General features: G+C 45.8%; 1 protein-coding gene across 2 annotated transcripts in view; it reads left to right on the forward strand.

Annotated features, from left to right (window-relative positions):
* The window catches only part of caskin1 (CASK interacting protein 1), a 442509-nt gene that overhangs the window by 342036 nt on the left and 78678 nt on the right, over positions 1–21795 (forward strand). For both annotated transcript variants that reach the window (XM_068003445.1, XM_068003444.1), the window contains exons 7-8: positions 16554–16662; positions 21130–21238. In XM_068003445.1, the coding sequence (XP_067859546.1) occupies positions 16554–16662; positions 21130–21238 (218 nt within the window). The remainder of the gene's footprint in view (positions 1–16553; positions 16663–21129; positions 21239–21795) is intronic.

Below are 21795 nucleotides of genomic sequence, written 5' to 3' on the forward strand. Positions count from 1 at the left end.
AGGAAAGTGCTCGTGAACTGTGCCAGGAAGGATTGGGCTGAATGACGCTTTGCAAATTACAAGCAGTAAAAGACCAGAGCTTGGAAATACCAGTGAACGTGGCTAAGGCTTTCCCCCAGGTCCTAGCTTCCAACGTGTACGAGTCTGACCTGCTCCGACACAGTCCAGATCATCAATATAACATTCAGCTGAAAGTTACATATTGGGTTTCAGAACTAATGTAACGTAAAAGAACAACTTGCATTGATATAGAGCCTTTCACAACCTCAGGACACCCCAAAGCGCTTTACATCTAGTGAAGTACTTTTTGAAGTGTAGTCACTGTTGTAATGTAGGAAAAGCGGCAGCCAATTTGCACACAGCAAGATCCCACAAACAGCATTGAGATAATGACCAGATAATCTATTTTAGTGATGTTGGACGAGGGATAAATATTGGCCAGGAGATCTCCCCTGCTGTTCCTCATTATAGTGCCATGAGATCTTTTATGTCCTCCTGAGAAGGCAGGCGGAACATTGGTTTAATGTCTTTTCCAAAACTCTTCTGTGTGATTGATGGCTGCTGTATAACATCGGGCCCAAGATTACTTATTCTGAACAGCTTGTGGGCCAATCTGTTCCTTTTAGCTGAGGTTGAGTTTTTTGCCATAAATCATGGACATTATTGCACCGTGGAAGCTAATTTGGTTAAAAAAATTAGCAATCACTCATATATGGTAGCATCGTTAGAATTTTTGGGGAGGGTTAGGATAATTACGAGACGAGATATACGATATATTTGTTAACAGCCTCTCTGCTCCTCCCAGCACAAGAATAGAGATAAATGCAGTGGTGAGTCCTTTATATTGGTCCCTGTGCATATATTGCTGCAGAAATAGCGTTAAATGACTGGGGGATCAGAGGAGAATGTACAGCCGTAGCTCCAATTCCTGGATAAGCTCCAAGCTGACAAGTCCATGGTGCTGCAAAGCACGAGTCATCTCTTTATTTTAATGAGTATTGTAAAAAATAAATGTATAATATTGTATATACTTTTCTATTGTTTCTGCTCAATTGGCCAATTTCAGTGAGAGAGATCATTCTTTTCATAAAACCGCACTTAGAGTTCCTTTTAATTATGCATGTTGTTAAATATTTGTTCATTATTTTCTTTTAATGCCTTTCAGCAGTTTAAATGCAGAGATTGGATTTTAAATTGCCTCTTTATTCTTTGATAAGTTTTAATTACCTCACTTCATCACTTTTATAGAACATTACTTCCTATGCAGAACGGCAGATAGTCTGTGCCTGTGTTACAAGCGTTCAACCTGAAGTTTAAATCTATATATTATGTTATTAACAATCTTGCATATGGCATGCATTTCCTGGAGACATTAACCTGCCTTCCTCTGTTACGCTTTTATAATGGAACACCCGTATGTCAACATGTCACAATGGACTAAAACCCTGCATCAATTTTTTATAATAGGGAAACCGTGGGGGTAATTTTCACCTTCAAAGCTTGGACTGTCAACTACCGGGCATGGCTCACACCAGAGGTGGCCATTTATGTCTGTCGCTATTGACACTGTGCCATAGAAGAGTCACCTATCAGGGAAGGTCTCCATATCATTGACAGCCTTGTTTATGCTACAGTTCTATCACTGGAGTCGGGGCTGTCTCCCATGGAATCTTCCTAAGAGAAATGTGGAAAGATGGGCAGAGAGTGCACAGTTTGTGGGTTGTTTTTTTTGGTTTATTAACATCTCTCAATGAGATGGGTTTGAGAGTATCATTTGCAACTTTGGCAGGACTTAGCCAGCAGGTAAAGGGAAAGGAGAGTAGTTGTGAAACTTAAGCACTTTCTCTGTAACTTCAATGAAACCCAGTCATGGCAATTCTTCGCAGATTCATTGGTGCGGTTTGAGCAGAGTTGGAGCGACAGAAAACACAACATTATCCTGAGAGAAAAGTAGCAATAATCACTCAAAGTCACGTTTCCATTTCCAATGTAGGACACACTAGACATCAGTTCTAAAGGGGAAATATCCTCACCTCACCTTTTACATTACCTAAATGTGGCATTGTTACATACATTTATCAACAGAGAAGTGGCTGTGAAAGTCATAATGTATGAATATTGAGTGAGTCACCAGTCCGCTGGGTTTTTGGCCACAGCTGAGAAAGCAACCCTGTCACTAATGGCAATCTGTAGATAAAAACCTGAATTAGAGACCTTCTATAATGAAAGTGCATCGGGAGAGAAAACAAGACAGTTTCAACTTCTGCTCAATATAAAACATTCAGGGAATGCAACTCAATCAAAGTGATAACAGAAAATAAGAGTCATCTCCCAGAGTAAGGGTCATCCCCCAGAGTAAGAGTCATCTCCCAGACTAAGGGGCATCTCCCAGACTGAGGGGCATCCCCCAGAGTAAGGGTCATCCCCCAGAGTAAGAGTCATCTCCCAGACTAAGGGGCATCTCCCAGACTGAGGGGCATCCCCCAGAGTAAGGGTCATCTCCCAGAGTAAGGGTCATCTCCCAGAGTAAGGGTCATCTCCCAGAGTAAGGGTCTTCTCCCAGAGTAAGGGTCTTCTCCCAGAGTAAGAGTCTTCTCCCAGAGTAAGAGTCTTCTCCCAGAGTAAGGGTCATCCCCTAGACTAAGAGTGATCTCCCAGACTAAGAGTGATCTCCCAGAGTAAGGGGCATCTCCCAGAAGGTTCAAAAAGCCAAACAGATTGAAAACCCAGGTGACCCTTGCACCAGTGACTAGTGGAGCCTGGATAAGCTTTGGAGAGAATCCGCAATGTGATACCAACTCAAGGGCTTAGTGCAGACCAAACCATTGATGGCTCTGAACCCCTGCCCTAGCCCTGAACCCACGTATTTCTGTAGTTTCTCTCTTATCTCCCCTCATGCTCTCTCTGAGCTCATCTGGTTGCATCTCCTGTTCCCTTGATCCCCTTCCCACTAAATTGATGATCACCTAACTTCCTTTCCTGGGCCCCCATGTAAATGGTTCCCTTTCCTAAGGTACTCTTTCCCTCCCTTTCAAAACTGCTGTCATCGCCCCCTCCTCACAAATAACCACCCTTAACCCCTCTGTCCTTGCAAACTATCACCACATCTGCAACCTCCCTTTCCGCTCCAAAGCCCTTGAACGTGTTGTCGCCTCCCAAATCTCTGCCTGTCTTTCCTGCAACACCACGTTTGAATCTCTCCAGTCAGGTTTCTGTCCCTGCCACAGCGCTGGAATGGCCCTAATCAAAGTTACAAATGACATCCTCTGTGACCCGTGGCCGTGGTGCGTTTCCCCATCTCATCTTCCTCGACCTCTCTGCAGCCTTTGAGACGGTAGGCCACACACCATCCTCCTCCTCCAACACATCTCCTCCATTGTCCAGCTCAGTGGGACTGCCCTCACTTGGTTCCACTCTTATCTCGCCAATCATAACCAGAGCATCTCCAGCAATGAATTCTTTTCCTGTCCTTACACCATCCCCTCTGGTGTCCCCCAAAGATTTATCCTTGGCTCCTCCTCTTCCTTGATGTTATCATCTGCAAATATGGGGTCAGCTTCCCCATGCAGGCTGATAACACCCAGCACCATCTCTCTATCACCTCTCTCGAACTCTCCACAGTCATGGATGGGCCTCAGTTTCCTCGAGTTTAACATTGGGAGGACCAAGGCCATCACCTTCGGCCCCCGCCACAAACTGCGTACCCCCGCCGCCGATTCCATCGCCCTCCCTGTCCACTGTCTCCGGCTGAACTGGATTGTTCACAACCTAGGCCTCTAATCGACCCCGAGCTGAACTTCTGACCCCATAACCTCTCCATCACAAAGACTGCCCACTTCCACCTGACATCCCTCACCTTGATGAGCTCAAACATAAAAAATAAATGGGGACACCTGGTTTCAGTCGTCACAGCTCATGTATGAGAACAAAGTAAATCATTTCCAAGGGCATGTCTTTGACGATAGAAATTTCTTTAGCCAAATATAAGGAAATAGTCGAGTCTTAGTTTCCCAAAATGTACTGTAGTTGCTCTTTGTCTTTCAAACGATGACCTTGTATTGAAGTGAATAATGGAAGTCTTTGTTTATGATGTGGCCGCCAGACTAGCGAATAATATGCAGCTACCAGACAGCAAAAATGCATCAATTCAGAATTCCTGCCTGTCCAGTGCCCCTAGAGCATGGGAACCGTTGACATGCTGTTCCACCAAACTGGCTACTGTCAGAATTCTTCACCTTCTCCCGCACAATGGAAGAATTATCCAACTGTACAGATTGTACCCACAAACAGAGAAACATTGTACCTTCATTAGGCACACACTTGAGTACAATTAATGCCACAGCAGAATGCATGGGGACGTTTCCTTGGCAACCAGTTTTAGTATTCTGGGTAATGTCCAACTAAAATGGTACTTTTTTAGAACCAGGAAAAATTATAATTAAAATAAGACAATTAAATTTTAATCATTTTTTTTTAAAAAGTCAGCTGCATTCCTTTTAGTAAAATTCTATTCACTGTCATCGGTGACTGCGTGTCGAAAGAAGTTGCATTTATATAGCAATCTTCACAACCTCAGGATGTCCCAAAGCGCTTTACAGCCAATGAAGTGCTTTTTGAAGTGTGTTCACTGTTGTAATGTAGGGAACACGGCAGCCAATTTGTGCACAGCAAGATCCCACAAACAGCAATGTGATAATGACCGGGTAATCAGTATTTAGTGATGGTGGTTGAGGAATGAATATTGGCCAGGACTCCCTTTCTTCGAATAGTGCCATGGGATTTTTTACGCCCACCTGAGAGGGCAGACGGGGCCTCGGTTTAGCGTCCCATCGGAAAGACGGCACCTCCGGCAGTGCAGCACTGGAGTGTCAGCCTGATTTATTTCCTCTAGTCTCTTGATTGAGGACTTGAACTCATGACCTTCTGACTCAGAGTGCTAACATTGAGCCAAAGCTGACACAAGGTGAGCGGGTAATTTGACACTGTGCACTTTACACATATCTAACCAGACTAGCCCGAGTGTAACAGATTTCCACACTTTACACACTTAATGCTATCCAAGTACCACAGTTGTTCAAAACGAGTCCCAGACGTTGTGAAAATGCCAGGTTCTGAGTGGATCTGAGTATTAACAAGTCATTTGCAATAATAAATCACTTTCTCTAGCTATACATGCGTCATCGCTACACAATTTTACATTGGTCAGGTTGTACTTAAAGTATCCGTGGGAGGACACAGTCAAAATCGGCGTTCTGCTAAAATATTGAGTTTGTACCTCCCCCTAGAGACTACAGTTAGAAACTGTAACAGTGAATTACAGACGCTCTGTGTTAGTGTAAAATAATCAGTGCAGACTCTGGAATAGCAGGAACATCGTTAGCAAATTCCAGTATGCCATTTATGTGGAAAACACAACAACAACTTGCATTTATAAAGCGCCTTTAACACAGTGAAACTTCCCAAGGTGCTGCACAGGAGCGATTATCAGACAAAAGTCGACTCCGGGCCGTCGAATGAGACATTAGGACAGGTGACCAAACGCTTAGTCAAAGGGGTCGGTTTTAAACAGCGTTAAATGAGGAGAGAAAGGTGGAGAGAAGAAGAGGTTTTGGGGAGGGAATTCCAGAGTTTAAGGCCTAGGCGGCTGAAGGCACGGCCGCCAATGGAGGGGCGAAGGAAGTGGGGGTTGAACAAGTGGCCAGAATTGGAGGAACGCAGAGTTCTCGGAGGGTTGTGGGGCTGGAAAGGGTTACAGAATTAAGGAGGTGGGGAGGGGCGAGGCCGTGGAGGGATTTGAACACGAGGATAAGAAGAGAAGCTTTAACTTGACAGCTGTGGGCATCTGTAGCTGGAAGCATTCTTCATTTTCTTTCCACCGCTCCCTTACACTGTGGGATTGTAACCCAAATATACGAAAACCCCAATATACGAAAGCCCAGATTTTCAAACCGGGCTCTTTGGCTCCAAGGGGTTCTAGGGGGGGGGGGGTCCCCAGGAATGTGTCAATATTTACCAGGGGGCTTCAGGAATCCGCCAGTATTTGCCAGGTGTCCCAGGAACGTGCCAGTATTTGCCGGGGGGGGGGGTCCCAGGAATCTGCCAGTATTTGCTGGGGGGTCCCAGGAATCTGCTAATATTTCCTGCACAGAAAAATTTGAAAACCGCTGACCTAACCAAGATAGTTTTTTTTTTGCAGGCTTGTCCTGTAAGGAATGATATTTTCTGGACGACTGACTGGCCGGTTTAGATAACCTAATATTTGATACTTCAATATCTATCTAACCTAACCTGCTCCTGTAAACAGATTGAGGACTCTGTCCTGTACCTTGGTAATGACAGGTCCAACAGGAGAAACAAGCTGGACCATGGCACAGGTTCCGGGACCTGTATCTGATGTGGGACCACGAGATCACAGCACTGCCGATCTGCAATGTCATGGCGACTTTTTAGTGTGTGCGCTCAGTACATGGTTTCACCAGAACCTATTGAGGTGCCTGTCACAGAGGGAGTTCCTGCTACACCTCAACCACAGAGCTTCTGGCTCTGTGCACAATGTATTAGAACATCGAGATGATGTGCCAGAGTCACATGTATGGGATCGTATCCACACACACACACACACACACACACACACACACTTCACACACACACACACACACACTTCACACACACACACACACACACACACACACACACGCACACTTCACACACACACACACACACTTCACACACACACACACACTTCACACGCGCACACACACACACCCCTCACTCACACACTTCACACACACTTGACACACACCCCTCACTCACACACTTCACACGCGCACACACACACACACACACCCCTCACTCACACACTTCACACACACACACACACCCCTCACTCACACACTTCACACACACACACACCCCTCACTCACACACTTCACACACACACACACCCCTCACACACACACTTCACACACACACACACACCCCTCACTCACACACTTCACACACACACACACCCCTCACACACACACTTCACACACACACACACCCCTCACTCACACACTTCACACACACACACACACCCCTCACTCACACACTTCACACACACACACACCCCTCACACACACACTTCACACACACACACACCCCTCACACACACACACACACACACTTCACACACACACACACACCCCTCACTCACACACTTCACACACACACACACACCCCTCACTCACACACTTCACACACACACACACCCCTCACACACACACTTCACACACACACACACACCTCACTCACACACTTCACACACACTTGACACACACCCCTCACTCACACACTTCACACACACACACACCCCTCACACACACACTCTCACACACACACACCTCACACACACACACACACACCTCACACACACAGCTTCACATTTAGGTTGTGGCATCAAAGGGAGGCCTGAGGAGTCCACATTTCACCCCACCCCTGTAGACCTCTGGTTAATAGCAGCCCTAAGAGCAAATCTGTGATCAGAAACCCTCCTTGGGGGCATTAATAGTCGAAACCTCCATCTTATGACACTGTGGCTCAATTCTTTGTAACAACAGCCTCAAAATGATTTCATATAATGTTAACGGGAACAATGGACATCTTAACGAATTGTAACCTGGCTGCTGCTTCTGAGGTTAGGCCAGGGTCCTTAAAGGTACATTTGAAAACAATGTTTAAACAGCACAGCCTCTTTTAGATACCATTTTGATATAACTTTCACTTTATAAATCACAGCTGTATTTATTATTCTGATATATAACTGAGACAGATCTACCTTTAAGTGTAAACAATTTTACAACACCAAGTTATAGTCCAGCAATTTTATTTTAAATTCACAAGCTTTCGGAGGCTACCTCCTTCCTCAGGTGAATGATGTGGAAATATTTCCACATCGTTCACCTGAGGAAGGAGGTAGCCTCCGAAAGCTTGTGAATTTAAAATAAAATTGCTGGACTATAACTTGGTGTTGTAAAATTGTTTACAATTGTCAACCCCAGTCCATCACCGGCATCTCCACATCATGACTACCTTTAAGTGAACTGAGCTCTGAGCAGAAGAAATATTGTTCGAGTAATTGAAAAACATTTGCTTCCATGTCTCGGTCTGATTCCAGCATCTCTACCTGCTTAATATCTCCTCTTGGTAACATGCCAGTGTTTCTGTTTTGTGCTCTGTTATGCTCTTGGGAATGGAAGATAAGAATTGTAATAATCTGATGAAAGGAAGTGTAATATTAATAATAATAAACTTCGAGCACTGTAACAGAACACAGGGTTGGTTCCGTGAGTCCAGCCAGTAATATATTGACGCATTCTGGTTCCTCATTTTTTTTTTGACCCTATTCCTTTGGTGTTCAAATGTTGGGAGCACTACCTCAAGCGCAAGAGTTTCTGCAAACTGTTTCATCCCTTGGTACTTTGGATTCGCCCTGTTTACGTGGCAGGGCAGAGGGCACTGGTGGCAATGATGAAACATTGGCACCATCGCAACTTTAAAGTAACTGTGCGTTCACAATCTGACTAGGGGTTGCCAATCCTCCAGGATTGCCCTGGAGTCTCCAGGAATTGAAGATTAATCTCCAGGACACTGCTGCGGGCAAACCTCCAAGAGAAAAGTCATAGGGGCATTAAAAAAAGATTGGGTTTATTAAATTTTCTTTGAGCATTTCCATTTATTAGTTATAAAAATATTGAAGATGGGGAAAAAAGGATAAGTCAAACATCATTCAATTGGGTAATGAAGAGTCTTCTCGCTTTCCGATTGGCCAGGGAAGGCGGGGCACTGTGAGGATGGATGTGTTGAGTGACCAATGGAGCTTGGGGGTGGGGTGGGAGGTTAGAGATGGGAGGCCATGTGGTGAAACCGCCAGGAATACATTCAATCAGAGTTGGCAACCCCAAATCTGATGTAATGTATGATCTGGTGCACGAATAATGTAACGTATGGACGATCTGGTGCAGGAGTGTTGTAACATATGGACGATCTGGTGCAGGAGTGATGTAACGTATGGACGATCTGGTGCAGGAGTGATGTGACATATGGACGATCTGGTGCACGAGTGATGTAACGTATGGACGATCTGGTGCACGAGTGATGTAACATATGGACGATCTGGTGCAGGAGTGATGTAACGTATGGACGATCTGGTGCAGGAGTGATGTGACATATGGATGATCTGGTGCACGAGTGATGTAACGTATGGACGATCTGGTGCACGAGTGACGTAACGTATGGGTGATCTGGTGCACGAGTGACGTAACGTATGGACGATCTGGTGCACAAGAGATGTAACGTATGGACGATCTGGTGCACGAGTGACGTAACGTATGGACGATCTGGTGCACGAGTGATGTAACGTATGGACGATCTAGTGCACGAGTGATGTAACGTATGGACGATCTGGTGCACGAGTGATGTAACGTATGGACGATCTGGTGCACGAGTGACGTAACGTATGGACGATCTGGTGCACGAGTGACGTAACGTATGGACGATCTGGTGCACGAGTGACGTAACGTATGGACGATCTGGTGCACGAGAGATGTAAAGTATGGACGATCTGGTCACGAGAGATCTTGTACACTCGTAGTTGTTCTCGAGTTGTCCTTACAGCTTTAGGTTTCTAACCATGGGCGATCAGCTCTGAATGGTTCAGCTCCCCAATCACCCTGGGCAGCTTGGTGAGGGACAAGCTGATGTTACAGTTGGCTAAAAATTGGCCAATAGCATATTTACCACATTACGTAGACCGATTGCTGGCTCCTGCTGTCACATTAAAATGATGAAAGGAGTTCCATTTCATTCCAATATAGGATTGTAAACAGAGCACAGAATAATCATGGCTTTGATAGAAGATAAAAGAATGCTCCTTTCACTCGTAAAATATTGCTGCTTTTCAAATTTCATGCGAAATGACTAACACTCAGAAGCAACATTATAACCAGGGCCCGAAGCCACAATTCTGTAAGATTTCAGCACAGAATTGCTGGTATACACTTCCGGTAAATATCTTGCATTGAGAACTTAAATTGATGGGATGTCAGATATTTATTACCACAGATAGGGTCAGGTACATGAGCTGGGTCAGGTACATGAGCTGGGTCATGTAGCTCAGCCTTTTCTGTGCTAATATTAACTCGTGATAGTGTTTTTTAAGAGACTTCTGGTGATTGCACTCAAGAAATGGTGGCTGTAGCTGCTATGCTCACCACAGGGTGGCAGCGGGCCCCATATTGAGCGGGATCTGTAGTATCTGTCCAAACAGCTGCAATGGCTTTTTTTTTACAGGCAATAGCAGAAACTTTCAATACTCTGAATATTCGAGTCCTGTAAAAGCTGATGAGAGATTGCGGAAGGAAATAAATAAGCTGTTGCTCAACTTTTAAACCCTCGTAGCAAGATGAAAGTTCATTTTAATTCTCAATTGTAGTTTCAAATTTTCAGTCCCACTCCTCCATTTTGTAATTTTTTTTTGGCTGTTGGAGCATTGTGTACAAGTCCTGGGAGCCACATACTAAGGAGGATATTAGAGTCATGGGAGTAGATCTCGACTTTGAAGTCAATGGAGATAAGGATCAATGTAAAGAATCTTACAACACCAGGTTATAGTCCAACAATTTTATTCGAAAATCACAAGCTTTCGGAGATAATCTCCGAAAGCTTGTGATTTTCAAATAAAATTGTTGGACTATAACCTGGTGTTGTAAGATTCGTTACATTTGTCCACCCCAGTCCATCACCGGCATCTCCACATCAGAGATAAGGATCGGGAGAGATGAAAAGCAGGCTGCCGACTCACTAGTGCCCGTTTTACACTATTGCACAAAGCCAAGATCTACACCATGGAAAGGATACAGTAAAGATTCAATAGAATGAAACCAGGGATTAGAGGTTATAATCATGAAGACTTGAGGGGAGGGGTGGGTTTACTAGTTAAAGGTGAGGGTGTGTCTAATAAAGATTAATGAAGCCTATGGAAGGGTAAACAATGAAAGATGATTTCCACTCATTGGCAAATCAGTAACAAAGGGGAAATTAGAAGAACTTTCTTACACACTGACCATGAAATGATTTAGCATAACTGGCTCTTGAGGAAAGGATCAGAACATGTAAAGGTAATTGGATCAGTCTTTGACAATTAAACATATAGAAGTGTTTAGTAGACGTATTGTTATACACACAGAGCAAAGTCCAGCTCCAACATTCTGTGTAGTCTGCACGCGGAGGTGAGGGTCCGTATTCGCAAGGCAGTCACGTCACTCTGTGCATGTCTTACCTTCACTGGAGAGTTTAGATTATGTGCCGACATTACAGATGCTCGTGTTGTACAGTTTACAACACCGACACAGTAATACAGTGAATTCCCCGATGTGGAAAGGTTGCTTTGTGCTACTAGAAAGTCAGATGCTAGTTTGGGCGAGTTGGAGCAGGAGAGGGACGTGCTTCGATGGGCTGATTGGCTTTTTCTCATCCTAGACATAAATACAGAAGTTTAAAAGAGGTCAGAACGCATGTAAATGTAAAAGCCTGCTGTACACCCCTGGTCCTTATCTTTCCCATAGAATTACATAGAATGTACAGCACAGAAACAGGCCATTCATCCCAACTAGTCCATGCCGGTGTTTATGCTCCACACGAGCCTCCTCCTACCCCTTTTCATCTAATCCTATTAGCATAACCTACTATTCCTTTCTCCCTCACGTATTTATCTAGTTTCCCCTTAAATGCATCAATGTTGTTCACTTCAGTTCCACATTCTAACCACTCACTGGGTAAAGGAGTTTCTCCTGAATTGCCTATTGGATTTATTAGTGACTATCTTATATTTATGGCCCCCACGAGTGGAAACATCTTATCAAGCATTACCCTATCAAACCCTTTCATAACCTTAAAGACCTCATAACCTTAAAGAGCTTGGCCCACTTGAATAAATAGTTTCGCCCCCCCCCTCCCATGTCACATACCAGAGGCAGACTAATGTCTCAATTCAGATCTCTGCCAGTACCATTCTAGTGCCTGGCACTGAGGGGAGGGTGAGAGTGGGGAGGGGTGTCTCTAACTTCTGACCCCTCTCCTTCTCCGTGTGTTGGTGTCTGCATTCGCTTGCCAATTCCCCTGTTGGGGACACCTTGCGATTGAGAAATTGCTGTGTGGGGAGCTACAGAGCTGTGAGCTGACAGTCCAGAGTGCGGCCTCTTTAGCTTTGCCATTTCTCACCAAATCCAAGACTTAATCAGAGAGAGAGAGAGATCAGGGCATGGCATAAGGAAAAAAAGCTTTTCAAAAACTTTATTAAGGCCGATTTTTCCAACTATTTTAAGGTCTCAACGTGCAACTGGTACAGGGGGGTGGGTGGGCCGGAGTGGGGGGGGGGAGGGGGAGTTTTAACTCCCCCTGCCTCGTGGAAACAGCAGCATTGTGGGGAGGTGGGGCGCAGTTAAAGAAGAGGGTCGATTACCCGTTCCGGGAGGATTATAATGCTGCTGTTTTCGGCAGAGGATAAGGCCTCCACCTAATTTCGGCAGATGTGCACCGTGCCGGTACTATTTTGGAGAGGGGAATGGGAGCTCATGACCAACGTGTCCCAAAGGTTTAGGCCTGTAGCCCTGAGGGTGGGGTTTTGTCCCATGGCCAATCAACCTTGGACGATTCCAGTCTCTGAGTCTTTTGTTAATTCGTTCTTTGCGCTGTGGGCATCGCTGGCAAGGCCGGCATTTATCCCGTGAGAAGTTGGAGGTGGGCCTTCGTCTTCAACCACTGCAGTCCGTGTAGTGAAGGTGCTCCCACAGTGCTGATAGGAATTGTCATCACAGCCTCGCAGCTCCCTCTTGGCAATCTGTTATCTAATACTTTCTACCTGGCTCCCAGCAGGTGATTTTATTTGTAATATATTTCTGTCAGGATACAGCACACGGCCCCATTGGGCTTTAGCAACTACGCAAGGCCGTTAAATGATTTGTGAGGAGCCTTATGGCCAGAAGCCTGAGTGATGTCGATGACCGATTTCAGCGGGATTAAATCGGGGGAGTGACCGTTGTCGGGGAGCAGAGCACAAAATGATCACCAAGTCGCAAATATTAGTTTCCTCACCAGCAGCGACTATATTCAAGCGCAGCGATTGGACACATCTGAGTGAAGCTGGACAGTCAATCCCACAAAGCAGCATCTAAGAACATCGGAACAGGAGGAGGCCATTCAGCCCCTCGAGCCTGTTCCGCCATTCAGTTAGATCATGGCTGATCTGTATCTTATCTCCATCTACCCACCTTAGTTCCATAACCCTTAATACCCTCGCCTAACAAAAATCTATCAATCTCAGTTTTTAAGTTTTCAATTGACCCCCAGCCTCAACACCTTTTTGGGGGAGAGAGTTCCAGATTTCCACTCCCCTTTGTGTGAAGAAGTGCTTCCTGACGTCACCCCTGAACGGCCACCTCTAATTTTAAGGTTATGCCCCCCTAGTTCTGGACTCCCCCACCAGAGGAAATAGTATCTCTCCATCTACCCTATCAAATCCTTTAATCGTCTGAAACATCTCAATTAGATCACCCCTTAATTTTCAATACTCAAGGGAATACAAGTCTAGTCCATGTAACCTGTCCTCATAATTTAACCCTTTTAGCTCCGGTGTAGTTCTGATTTAAAAAATGTCCCTTTCTGTGGTGCCTGGTCACATTATGATGGACGTTTTAAATCTTTTAGTTGGTAGCCGCTGCCCAGTGTTCTATGCAATGGATAGATAAATAAATAATGTTCTACTAATGGACTTTGCTGGGTGGCGCTCCAGCCTAATTACTGATTTAATTAGGACTCATCAACCTCAGAGTGCTAAATAGTGAGCTGGAAACAATGGGTAATGAGGAGTGACAAAGTATGTGTTTACCCTAGGTTATAGCACAAACGGGAAAGTTGCTTAAACCCCTCAGGCCTTTGAATTAGTTATTGCCAAGGGTTCGGAGAGTTTGCGTTATTTTCGAATACATTAATTTTCAGTCACTTCTAATCTTCCAACTTCCCTGCAGCAGCGACACTGACATGCAGAAGAGCAAAAGGTTCTCAGACTGACTGAACTACCAGGCAATAAAATTAGAATAAATTGTGGTCATTATTTAATCCCCATCACGTATGATTTATAAATTATATAACTGGCACGGTGGCAATACCTTCAATATCTAATGATCCCACTTATAAATCAGCCAGAGTACAGAGGGGTTGATTGTGAATGTGTCCAATCGGCCTGAATTGATAGATTTGTGTAAAAGCTGCTTCACAAGCGAGGCTACAGTCTGGAGTAGGCCAGAAGATCTCCTTTCCTAAAGGACATCAATCAACCAGTTGGATTTTTAGGCCACTTCTAACTTACATAGAAACATAGAAAATAGGAGCAAGAGTAGGCCATTCGGCCGTTCGAACCTGCTCCGCCATTCAAAATGATCATGGCTGATCGTCTAACTCAGTACCCTGTTCCTGCTTTTTCCCCATATCCCTTGATCCCTTTAGCATTAAGAAACATATCTATCTCCTTCTTGAATACATCTAATGACTTGGCCTCCACTGCCTTCTGTGGTAGAGAATTCCACAGGTTCACCACCCTCTGAGTGCAGAAATTTCTCCTCATCTCGGTTCTAAATGGCATACCCCGTATCCTGAGACTGTGACCCCTGGTTCTGGACTCCCCAGCCATCGGGAACATCCTCCCTGCATCTAGTCTGTCTAGTCCTGTTAGAATTTTATATGTTTCGATGAGATCACCTCTCATTCTTCTAAACTCTAGTGAATATAGGACTAGTTGACCCAATCTCTCCTCATACGTCAGGCCTGCCATCCCAGGAATCAGTCTGGTAAACCTTTGTTGCACTCCCTCCATGGCAAGGACATCCTTCCTCAGATAAGGAGACCAAAACGGCACACAATACTCCAGATGTGGTCTCACCAAGGCCCTGTATAACTGCAGTAAGACATCCCTGCTCCTGTACTCAAATCCTCTTGCAATGAAGGCCATTTGCCTTCCTAACTGCTTGCTGCACCTGAATGCTCGCTTTCAGCGACTGGTGTACAAGGACACCCAGGTCTCGTTGCATCTCCCCTTTTCCCAATCTATCACCATTCAGATAATAATCTGTCTTTCTGTTTTTACAACCAAAGTGGATAACTTCACATTTATCCACGTTACACTGCATCTGCCATGTTCTTGCCCACTCACCCAACTTGTCTAAATCACATTGGAGCCTCTTTGCATCCTCCTCACAGCTCACATTCCACCCCAGCTTTTTGTCATCTGCAAACTTGGAAATGTTACATTCCGATCCCTCATCCAAATCATTGATATATATTGTGAATAGCTGGGGCCCAAGCACTGATCCCTGCGGTACCCCACTAGTCACTGCCTGTCACCCGGAAAAAGACCTGTTTATTCCTACTCTCTGTTTCCTGTCTGTCAACCAATTCTCAATCCATGCCAGTATATTCCTCCCAATCCCATGTGCTTTAATTTTGCACACTAACCTCTTGTGTGGGACCTTATCAAAAGCCTTCTGAAAATCCAAATACACCACATCCACTGGTTCTCCCCTATCTATTCTACTAGTTACCTCCTCAAAAAACTCCAGTAGATTTGTTAAGCATGATTTCCTTTTCATAAACCCATGCTGACTTTGTCCAATCCCATTAATGTCTTTCAAGTGTTCTGTTATCGCATCTTTTATAATGGACTCCAGCATTTTCCCCACTACTGATGTTAGGCTAACTGGTCTGTAATTCCTTGTTTTTTCTCTCCCTCCTTTTTTAAATAGTGGGGTTACAGCTTTTTATTTCCAGATTTTTGAAACTGAATTCAGATTCTCGAAAATACCACGGTGGGATTCTGAACTCACGCTCTATGGATTACTAGTCCAGTAACATAACCACTACACCAGCGTACCCTTGTGGGGTGCTGGGGTGGAGGAATTCTCTGCAGTTTTGCTCGATTGCCTTTCGGCACTCGCGAGGGTTTTTAAGACAGAACTTCCCTTCAGCAGATAAAATGGGTTATGTAGGGTCTCCCGATCAGATTGCCTGTTTAAAGGAGCAGGCTAGATGGGCTAAGTAGCCTTTGTCATGTTCCGCGCTTTTGTATATTAAGTATACTGTCAGTTGCTGTCAATCATCCCCCCGCGCCCCACCCCCTAGCTGTTAACAGTTTGGCCTCAACATGTTTTAGTGATTTAATTTACTCTCAAATCATTTCTAAGGGAAGCAGTGCCAGCAAAGTACTTACTGCGCCTGAAGTGCGAGTGGAAATGATTTCCTCTCAGGTTGATACAGCAATGATAATCTCCCCTTTCCCTTCAAGTCATTGAGAAAATCTTTACAGCCATCAACTATAATGCACTTTTCTTTTTAAATTGTGTTTTTGGATATATATCAGGAGCTGAATTTTAAATGCATATTTACACTGAAACCTTTCCTGCTCTGAACTTCCTTTCTTCATTTTTTTTTCCTGTATATTTTTGTTTTAAAAAATGACGTCGCAGACTTCTGCTGCAGGCTGGAATAGATATCAACCAGCAGACCAAGGCTGGAACAGCTCTACATGAAGCAGCACTGTGCGGAAAGACCGAAGTGGTCCGTCTGCTACTGGAGGTGAGGGTCCCTGAGACAGAAACACTTTTGAGTGCTGAGCTTTTTAAAGGGGTGCCCCACTTCTGCATGAGGAACACCCGACCAACTTTGCTACTCGCTGGGGACAGAGAAGGGCCCCGTGTCGTTTTCTGTCACCGTGCCACCTGCCTCAACGGATGCGTTTCGATATTAATTGTACGATACGCTCGACGAGAAACTCCCTGCCCCGCAAATAATTTTTAAAAAAATAAGGTTTGCCAAACGCGGGCCTCTGAGATGGTGCCTCTTTTAAGGTAAAATAAAACCAGAAAACGCTGGAAAACACTCAGCAGGTCAGGCAGCGTCTGTGGAGAGAGAAACAGAGTTAACGTTTCAGGTCGATGACCTTTCAGCAGAACTGGAAGAACTTAAGAGATTTAACAGTTTTTAAGCAAGTGCAGAGCCTGGGAAAGGAGGGGAGGAAAGAACAAAAGGGGAAGGTCTGTAATCTGGTGGAGGGCAGGAGTGATTAAATGACAAAGGGACAAAGCTCGAGGAACAGCATCTCATCTTTCGTTTAGGCACTTTACAACCTTCTGGACTCAACATTGATTTCAATAACTTCAGATCAGAACCACTGCTCCCATTGTATATTCGGTGGCCTTTTAGGTAACACCTCTCTGTCTGCACACTGTGATTGCCTTGGCAACGGGCAGTTGGAAAGACTATCTGTAATCACCAGGTATTGTCCTGTGATTTATAAATGCGAAGGGTTCGAGGATTTCATTTCCACAACATTCACCTGAGGAAGGAGGAAGCCTCCGAAAGCTTGTGAATTTCAAATAAAATTGTTGGACTATAACTTGGTGTTGTAAAATTGTTTACAATTGTCAACCCCAGTCCATCACCGGCATCTCCACATCATGCCCATTTTTTCGGTCAGCTAGTGCTGGTAATGGTTCTGCTGCTGCCATTTACAGCTCCTCTGGACCCATCTCTTGTTTCTTAACCTGTCCCATTACCCCCTTTTGCCTTGCACCATCATCCCCTTTTGTCATTTAATCACTCCTGCCCTCCACCCGATCACAGACCTTCCCTTTTGTTCTTTAATCCCCTTCCCCCCTTCCCCTGGCTCTGTACTTGCTCAAAAACTTTAACTCTTTTAACATCTTCCAGTTCTGACGAAAGGTCTTCGACCTGAAGCGTTAACTCTGTTTCTTTCTCCACAGACGCTGCCTGACTGGCTGAGCTTCTCCAGCATTTTCTGTTTTTATTAAAGGGATGATGTTGCAAGGCAAAAGGGGGTGGTAATGGGACAAGTAAAAAGAACAAAAGATGGGTCCAGAGGAGGTGTGAATGGTTACAGCAGAACCATAGCTCGGTTACTAATGTAAGGAGTCGTACAACACCAGGTTATAGTCCAACAGCTTTATTTGAAATCACAAGCTTTCGGAGCTCCGAAAGCTTGTGATTTCAAATAAAACTGTTGGACTATAACCTGGTGTTGTACGACTCCTTACATTTGTCCACCCCAGTCCATCACCGGCATCTCCACATCAGAGCTCGTTTAAGATATGTTGGTATAAAGGGATTCCACAACTGGTATTTCTGGATAAACACGTCTTCTGTATCTCTGGGGAGGTCATTTTAGAGTCGGCTACAACAGATTGTCGCCAAACTGCCAGTAAAATGGAAAAGGAAGGCTGCAAGTGCAGGAAATCGGAAATAGAATCATAGAATCATAGAAGTTACAACATGGAAACAGGCCCTTCGGCCCAACATGTCCATGTCGCCCAGTTTATACCACTAAGCTAGTCCCAATTGCCTGCACTTGGCCCATATCCCTCTATACCCATCTTACCCATGTAACTGTCCAAATGCTTTTTAAAATAAAAATAGAAAATTCTGGAAACGCTCAGCATCCGTGAAGAGACCTTGTTAACCAGGCTCATCCCTTCATTAAAAAGGAGTCCGAGGAATTTCATGCAAATACATGGCTAGCATTGCACAGCATGATCCAAACCCATAAGATGGGGTAGAACTTGGCTGTGGGCGATAATATAAAACGGGTGATAGCGAATTGGCAGCCCCTTTTATGTCTCTCCCCATTTTTGACTTCAGTGGAAATAAAAATGGGGAAAGATGTAAAACGGGCTCCAGACTCACTGGGCCCGATGTTACCAGGGCTGCGGGCTCTCGGCGGGAGGGGCTATCGGTGCGTGGGTAACGCGCCCGGCAAAATCAGTCAGCCACCCGCGCGATCGTAGCCCAATTGGATCCACTTACCTGCTCCTTCGGGTTCCCCCCTGCTGATCTGCGCGTCGGGCGGGCTGCGCATGCGCAGTACGATCTGTCAGCTGGAGGCGCTCTATTTAAAGGGGCAGTCCTCCGCTGACAGATGCTGCAACAAATAGAAAAAATTACAGCATGGAGCAGCCCAGGGGGAAGGCTGCTCCCAGTTTAATGATGCCTCATTCCAGGTATCAATACACGGGGTGAGGAGGAGGGGGAGGACAGAGATCTTCCCCCCGGCGGGCGGGAGGAAGTAGCCTGCTTCTGCCACCAGGAAGGCCTGGCTCGAGGTGGCAGAGGAGGTCACCAGCACCACCAACATATCGCCCACCTGCATACAGTGCAGGAGGCGCTCCAATGACCTCAGTAGGTCAGCCACAGTGAGAACACGTAGTCTTTCCCCTACACTCCGTCTGCCACATCACCACCCCCAACCCACATCTCCTTCTGCACTGCCAACACTACTCTGTCACATCACCCCTCACATCCACTCAAACCTCATCCTCATCTTACCTGCACCTACTCACCTCGCCAGTACTCATCCCGCCACTACCACTCAACCCAATCCTCATACAATCTCATGGCTCTATCTCATACTCACCCTCTCGTGCATCTGTTTCACGGCCAGCCTCACTCAACCTGCCACTACCTGTGCTGCAGCCACAGAGCATGCATCACATATGTGCAGTAGGCAGCGTAAGGCAAACGTGTCGTGAGCATGAAGGGGATGCACAAGGGTGTTTGAGGGTTTGTCATGGTTGTTACTTATATTGAATTTCTGACCAATTCACATTACATATTATATTGGCACCACTACTGCCACGTCTTCGCGAATCCTGTCTGGTTTGTGCAATAATGCCCTTTCCTGAGGATCACTATGAAGACCCACCACTGATGCCACCCATTGTGTCACTGCAGAGTGGGCGTAGGTGTATTTGCAGGGCTCTTTTGTGCAGACGACTGAGAGATGTCGGCGATGTCCCCGGTGGCACCCTGGAAGGATGCGGAGGAGAAGTTGTTGAGGGCAGTGGTGACTTTGACACCGACAGGTAAGAAGATGGTGCTCGGGCCAGCCGGGAGCAGCTCGGCATGAAGGAGGCTGCAGATGTCCACGACTACATGTCGAGTGACTCTGAGCCTCCGTGTGCACTGCTGCTCAGAGAGGACCAGGAAGCTGAGCCTCGGTCTGTGGACCCTGTGGCGAGGGTAGTGCCCTCTGCGATGCATCTCTCTCTGCGGTTGCCCTCCCTCCTGCTGTACAGGTGGATGTGTCACAGCACTCTGTTGTGGAGCTCCACGTGTCAGAGGTGGACGGCGTGGATGGCGTGGATGGCGATGCTGTTCGCCCTCCGAGGAGGTCATGACTGCAGCTACGGCAGCCCCCATCCGCAAGATGTACATCTGAGGGGGTCCGCAAGGTAGGTACATGTCTCTGGACCCCGGGGTAATGTGCAAGTTGGTGACTTTGATTGTTAGGAGGAGGGTGGTGGAGGCCAAACTTTGTCCCAAGTGACAGAGTGGCCTCCTGCAATGAGTGAGGGTCTCCCCCCTCCACCTGTCAAATGGACCTTTGCAGCTGCCACAGGCTGACAGCTGCAACACGTCCATTTCAACTGGGAGTGTTTCCCCCAGTGTGGGAAACAGTCCCAGTTTGCTATAAAATCCCACCCCTCCTCACATAATCCCTTGATCAGGTCAGTTAATGGCTTTAATTGCCTGCGGGATTCCCACCAGCGGGGGCTGCGCGCGCACGCCGGCGCGTCAGTGGGGAACCCGGAAGTGGGCGGGTTGGAGTCGGGCTCCCGACCCACTCCAGGATTCCCCGATTTTCGGAGCCCCCCCGCCAGGAACGCACCCAATAGCGGGTGCTAAAATGACGCCCACTATCACCCGTGTTACACTATCGCACAAATCAAGATCTACCCCGATAGTTTAACGACCATAATGAGTTGAAGGCAATATAGGATTGCCTCCAAAATATCTTTTTTCTCTTTCAAACATAGTCTCTAGTCATTACTTATCAATGGAAATCATGAAATGATCCCAATTTCAAACTTAAATGAATCTAAGAAATCTCTGTTGTTTTTAATAATTTGAATCACCATTCACCTCTTGACTCTTTGGGAATCTCGAACATTGTAATTCGTACACAGAAGGGCCTTAACAGCAATTATACATTTCACGCACTTAAAGTTGGTCGATTTAATTGTGTTTCAGAGTGGAATTAATGCACATATCAAGAACACTTACAGTCAGACCGCCCTAGACATCGTTCATCAATTCACAGCAACGCAAGCAAGCAAAGAAATCAAGCAGATGCTCAGAGGTAAGTCCGAAAACATGAAGGTGTTTCAAACTGTCCCCTTGGTGGACTATCTCCCCCACAGTAAAGAAAGAACGAACCTGACTTCATATAGTGACTGTCACGATCTCAGGTTGTTCCAAAGTTCACAGCCAATTAAGTACTTTTGAAGTAGTAATGGCAGCAGCCAATTTGTGCACAGCGAGGTTCCACAAACAGCAATGTGATAATGACCAGATAATCTGCTTTAGTGATGTTGGTTGAGGGACAAAAGTTGGCCAGGACTCCCGGGGAGAAATCTCCTGCTTTTCTTCAAAATACTGCCTTAGGATCTTTTATGTCTGCCTGAGAGGGCAGGCGGGTTCTTGATTTAAGGTCTCATCTGAAAGACAGCACCTCTGCCTCAGTGGTCCCAAATGTCATAGAATCATTACAGCACAGAAGGAGGCCATTTGGCCCATCGAGCCTGTGCCAGCATAGATTTTGTACTCAAGTCCTGGCATGGGGCTTGAACCTATGACCTTCTCACTCAAAAAGCAAGGGTGCTACCCAGCAAGCCACAGCGTCAACTGTGCTTGAAG

This window comes from Heptranchias perlo, chromosome 22 (assembly GCF_035084215.1).
Source record: "Heptranchias perlo isolate sHepPer1 chromosome 22, sHepPer1.hap1, whole genome shotgun sequence".
Classification (NCBI taxonomy): Eukaryota; Metazoa; Chordata; class Chondrichthyes; order Hexanchiformes; family Hexanchidae; genus Heptranchias; species Heptranchias perlo.